At 37.5% G+C, this 6,000-nt stretch overlaps 1 protein-coding gene across 2 annotated transcripts in view; it reads right to left on the minus strand.

Annotated features, from left to right (window-relative positions):
• LOC102232182 (alpha-1,6-mannosylglycoprotein 6-beta-N-acetylglucosaminyltransferase B-like) overlaps positions 1 to 4,927 on the minus strand; it is a 117,564-nt gene extending 112,637 nt beyond the window's left edge. For both annotated transcript variants that reach the window (XM_023333074.1, XM_014476137.2), the window contains exon 1: positions 4,445 to 4,927. In XM_023333074.1, coding sequence (XP_023188842.1) covers positions 4,445 to 4,512 — 68 coding nt within the window. In that variant the 5' untranslated portion in view covers positions 4,513 to 4,927. The remainder of the gene's footprint in view (positions 1 to 4,444) is intronic.
• Between the last annotated feature and the right edge of the window lie 1,073 nt (positions 4,928 to 6,000).

Consider the following 6,000-nt stretch of genomic DNA (forward strand, 5'->3'; position numbering starts at 1 on the left):
TCAGTGAAACACGAAGGAAAAGCTGCCTGGGATTTTCATCCAGTGAACAAAATGCCAGTCGGCCTCCATGACTAACGAGTCAAATCCTGCTTTTAAAATGCTTATTGCTCCACCGCTTATCGAAGCAAGAGAAAGCAGTTGAAGGACTGTGAGAAGCTGTGCTAGACTGTATAATTGTAAAGGGGAGGGAAAATGACACGTTGATTTTCAATGCCATCCCACACCACCAAAAAAAAAAAAACTAAACTAAAAATGTGCCCTGGATATAAATTCAACCCCCTTAATCCCACACCTCAAAGTAAAATCCAGAGTTCCCTAAATGCCTTTAGAAATCCCCTAATAAGTGAACAGAGTTCACTCATATACATTTTTTGTAAATAGTACACATAAACCTTCAAATGTGAGGTCTATATGGAAGTGTAAAGCAATAGTTTCATATTTAAATGTTGTCACAAGACATTTAGTTGACACTTTTCAGATTCTTTCTTCGAAAAAAAATTAAAAGCCATCCAAAAAAGATATGATTGTAACAAAACTGTATTGAAAAAACAAAAGTACATAGGATATGAAGACTTTTGTATAGCACTTTAAATATCCAGACTTGGAGCAATAAACTAGAGCAGAAACAGAGATTTACACAATGACAAAGAGCTGAGAAAGAACAATTAGAATTGTAAGGCAAAAACTTAAATCTTAACCCAGGAAAAAAATGAATTATTCATAATCAGAAGCAGGTAGGGCTGTTGAACAGCCCTCTGCAATGCCTGATGGCACTTTCTGGAAGGGTAACCAAGCAAAGTCACGCAAAACGTCAGGATATTTTTTTCACCATTGTTGATGCTGCAAGAAATGCATTTCCATCCACAGCTCAGAACAATAATCCACGAAATGACATATGTTGAAAAGTTGTAGTTAGTCTTTACTGGTCCAAAGGAAATACTATTGGCAGCATGCTCATATAAACAAACCATCATTAAAAAATTGTAAAATGTTTGAGCTAATTTCACTTTACTTTAGGACAGAATAAAACTATTGAACTTCCACAGTAATAAAAAGTTGGATTAACACTGGAATAACAGTAAATCACTGTCATTTTACTGTTTGTTTTAAGTAAATTCACCACATCCTGAATGCTAGAAATGTTTAGAATTCTCTCAACAGGGATCGCAAAACAAAGATTGCGATTTGTCTCGGTCGGGTGAACGAAAATTGCAAAGAGCAACAGAAAGATCAAACTTACAGCTGTGGAAACTGCTTCCTTATTTTAGAGTTATTTATTATAGAACCAGTCATGAATCAACAATAATTGGAGCCAAATTCATGTAAAATCCCTGGATGTTTACTTACCAATCATAATCTGCTTGATTTATTTTTTATTACTATCTTCTTGTTGTATGTTGTTTGTAACTTTCTTGTACAAGCACTTTGGCTGAAAGGTGCTATATAAATAAAGTTGCCTTGCCTTGCCTTACTGGTTCTGTGTATAACAACTGGCTTTTACTTTGAATGTATTTTTGATTGAGCACAACAACCCAGAACTTACAGCCAGGATGGTTTGGATCAAAACATATTTGTGTGTTTGATTAGCCCAGTCAAAGTCCAGAACTTAATACAATTATGAGTCTATATGAAGACCTGAACATTGAGGTTCATACATACTCACTATCCACTCTGACTGAACTTGAGGTTTTCCTTCATTTTTTTTTTGCAGAAACATAATTTCATCCTTTAGATATACAAAGCTGAGCAGTATATGCCCTAAAACTCTTGCAGTCATAATTGCAGTTATTCAGGTACGACCGTAGTTGTCAGAATCTGGTTGTTAGCCAACCTTATGCAACTACAGACATTACACTCTCTAGATTTCACTAAGTGGATTTAAAAATCAAGTACCAGCATGTGAATGAGCACTTGTGGTTTTAATATTTCTTTATTCACGCACTCACACACAAAAGACAAAAACACTTGGGAGGAAATTAAAGTGCTTACGTCAAAGTTGTAAAGTATCTCATTAGTTACTGAGTTCTCTCATTTACCTCTCTTCCTCTCCTAGGAAACAGGAATATAATACAATCTGCTTCCAGACATTTTGAGGAATGCATTAGAATAGCTCAATGATTTTCAAAAAACCAACGAGAACCAATACAGTAAATCCAACCAATCCAACCCCATATTGTGATTATAATTCAGATATTATTCGACATCAGTAAGAGGCCATGATCCAGAAATCTTTAGACCTGTGTGGATTACGCATTTACTGTACGACCATCTGCTGTCCACATAAAGTGTGAAAGCTGCAAATTAAAGTCGCTGACCTCAACTAGAGCACCTGTTTTTCTCACTTCAGCAGACCTATTATTTGCTTTTTATCATCATCCTCTGTGAAATGGATTATTGAGAAGAAAAAAATCTTAAGACTCATAGGAAAAGGTCTGAAAAGATAGAAAAGGTTGTACAGAGGACATGGTACAAAGGGCTCATTTTTCAGCTAAGTGTAATTTTCTTACCATAATATTTGTGCCAGTTTGGCTCCTGTGTGGATATTTAGAGCAGGGACAAAGGCAGCAGCTAATGTGGGTGTGCCTCAGCTGGTCTGATGGTGTCCGAGGGTAATCGTTTTCTTCTAATATCATTTAGCTGGTTTTCTAAAGTGGCCTTAGATAGGTGATATGAAAGGATTAGGTCCTGGTCCTGCCTGACGAGACTTTAATTAACAGGCTTAAACTAAATGCTTGGCTCTCTGTAATTGGATCAGAGACAGAGATGTGCTATCAGCCATCAGGTTTCTCTGCACACCAAGATTTATCAGATTTTGCCTCTAGAAGTATTTTACGCAGCATGTGGGAGCGCTGTCGTAGGTTTTGGTTGCGCATGAACTGTCCCTGCAACCAAAACTGTCCTAAATTCATAGCATGAAAGGAATGAATTACTTGGAGTTTCTGTATGCCAGGCTGCATTGTGAAACATGTTTTGGTTTAATCAAGTGTAGAAATCAACAATCAAGCAATGCTGACAAGTCTTCATTCTAACTCCTACAACCATACATTCCCTAGTAGTATTTATGCTCAACAAATGTTTTCCTGTTTTTAATACATGTTTTGCAGTTATTTTTGCAAACAAAAATAAGCAAATTGTGATATTCAGTTGTATTGCTCCGAGTCAATACTGTGTAGAGGCACCATTTAATCTAATTACAGCTGCAAATCTTATGGGTTATGTCTCAACCAGCTTTGCACATCTAGAAATTAAACGTTTGGTCATTTATCTCTGCTGAATACCACAAGCTCAGTCAGGCTGGAAGCTTGTTTGTTTTGAAGTCTTTCCACAGATTATCGTTTGGATTTGGGTTTGGACTTAGACTGGTCCATTGTAACATCTGGATATGCTTTGAAATAAACACACATGGGTATTCAACTCCATTCCAAGAACCGGTGTTGCGCAACTTTTATGTGTCCCTAGTCCAACACACCTGAATCAAATGGCTGAATTACCTTGTGAGTATACAATCACATTTTCCAGAGTCCTGCTAATGACCTGATTTTTGATTCAGCTGTGTTGAAGCAAGGATGCATCTAAAAGTTGCAGGACACTGGACTGGAGTTGAAGATCCCTCTATTTAGATGTAGCATAGACTGTACATTTTTCAGTGGTTTCCTCCTGCACTCATTTAATCCCATCCTCTAAAGTAGTGGTGACAAACTGCATTTTTCAAGAGCCAGAGTCCTGCAACCTTTAAATGTCTCTCTGCTTCAGCACACCTGGCTCTGATATGAACTCATTAGCAGAGCTCTGTAGAGCTTGACTCTAGCTAGTGATGCAGAATCACCATGTAATTCAAGCATGTAGGACAAGGGACACATATAAAAGTTGCAGGACTCCGGCTCTCGAGGAATGCAGTCAGAGACCCCTGCTCTAAAGTGCAGCTGGTTTGAAAAACTCTGTCTCCTCTTTACTCCCCACTAGTTTTAAGGTTGTGGTTAATCAGTGTATGTATGAAATAACAAAGCGTTTTAATGGAGGATGGTTTGAGCAATAAAGTGTCAACTCTTTAGGTTATCTTGTGTGTATTTAAAATACAACAGGAGCAACGCACATTGGCAGAAGAGAGCTGTCCGCACAGGCAGGAAGTGAGTCGGAGCGCAGCCTTATTTACAGAACAAGACTTAATTCCCTGTTTGCAGCTGTTTGCTGTCGATGTCTCCATATGGAGGCGGTTTTAAATCATCTGGATGGCAAACTAAAACATCTGGAGTCCACATGCACACACCTTCACTCCACATCCCAATGCATTACATTATAAGCTTTCCATATGGCTAACAATTCATGAAAGTGGTGAGCAGAAAAAACCTGAAGTGATAAACAATCGGAATACAGCTGAAATGTAGACATAAAGCAAACAAATCTAAAGACAAAGCACAATTTTTCCTCTTTTTGTTATTCTTACCTGAATGGTTTGAACGTTACTAGGCATCTTCTGACCATTATTTTACCGTCGATGCTGCCAGCAATCATTTTCCAAAACGAACCTCCACTGACATGGTTGCTAACCTCCCGACCTGGAACTTGAGCGGAGCGAGCATCTTAGTCCCATCCAGCGGTCCGCCCCGTCCTCCAGCTCGCTTTATCCTCAGTAACCCGCTGGTGCGTCTTCTCTCCTTCCGTGGGGAATGATAAAAAGTTTCATTCAGCAACTAGGAAAAAAGGGTCGATTTTTCTCTTATTTTATAGCGTTATTTCAACGCTAAGCAGACGCTGTGACTGAGGACAGTAGAGCGTCGTCCGAACGAAGTCTTTAACAAATACGGCGTTCTGGTCAAGACCATGAGATAAAATATGTGTCTACTCCAAACTACGTTTTATTTCTCTGTAGAAACTGAGAGGACGCCGCTCCCCGAAGAGCTGAACTTCACAGAGGAGCCAGAGCGACTCTGACTGCTCTGCCGGGTTGCTCTCACAGTTATCACCATGTAATTTATCACAGGTAAAGGTTACCGCATCCGGTTGTTACTTTCAAAATAATAGCCTCACACAAGAAGGCTCGTTTTCTAAAACTACCAAACAATACCGTATGAATTCAGTAGAGTATATAATCTGTTAGTTTCTTTTGATTGTTGTATAATTTTTATATAAAATGTTCACAGAATATCTTTGAGGATATTACCCCAAACGTAAATGAATTGGTGTATTCATTGTGTTGAATACACCACCAGAATGTTGGTGTATTTTATAAACCAACATTTAAAAATGTTGGTTTTAAATGTGTTCTTCAAAAAAGATAACCTTTTTTTATTCATATTTTATACATATTTTAAAGTCTGATTTATGTAATCCTACCAATCCTACCTCAACAGTTTAATTTAAATTGAACCGAAGATTTACATGAATTCTGGTGCTCTTTCCCCACTTCCAGTAGAGAACACACAGGCTAGTTTGACTGGTTTCTGAAAAACTAGATCAACTTTGTAAAACTTTCAGAACAGTCATAAGTATTTTGGTTGGTAAAGATGTGTGTGTCTGTCTGTGTTGGAGCAAAAAATTACATTTGCATCAGATGTTAACAATCAGCAACAGCATCAAAGCCTTAAATTAGTTATTGCCTATGAAAAGGAGCTATATATCAGCCATGGTTGTAAGGGTGATGTTTACATGCCATCTTGTTCAAACAGAGCTTAAAGTTTTTTGTTTTTTGTTTATTTTCTCAAATTCATTATCATCCAATGTCTCTATTCTAACCTTGTTATGTGTTGTTTCTCTCTTGTAACACAAAAACCTAGATGAGCAAGGTGATCTTAATAATTAATTAGAACAATTTAGTAGGTTAAGTTTAACTCAAAAGTGGCTGAAGAATTTTTCTCTTTTTTTGTACTAATGTTTTTCTCTATAGTTATATGCCGCAAAAACGGAGTCAGGTTTTTATTTTGTTTATTTGCAAAATTTCAATTAGATCTTTTTAGAGAAAACCAGTTCATGCCAATCATTCATCCAGCTCGTCAACTTTCA

This window comes from Xiphophorus maculatus, chromosome 5 (assembly GCF_002775205.1).
Source record: "Xiphophorus maculatus strain JP 163 A chromosome 5, X_maculatus-5.0-male, whole genome shotgun sequence".
In the NCBI taxonomy this organism is placed as follows: domain Eukaryota; kingdom Metazoa; phylum Chordata; class Actinopteri; order Cyprinodontiformes; family Poeciliidae; genus Xiphophorus; species Xiphophorus maculatus.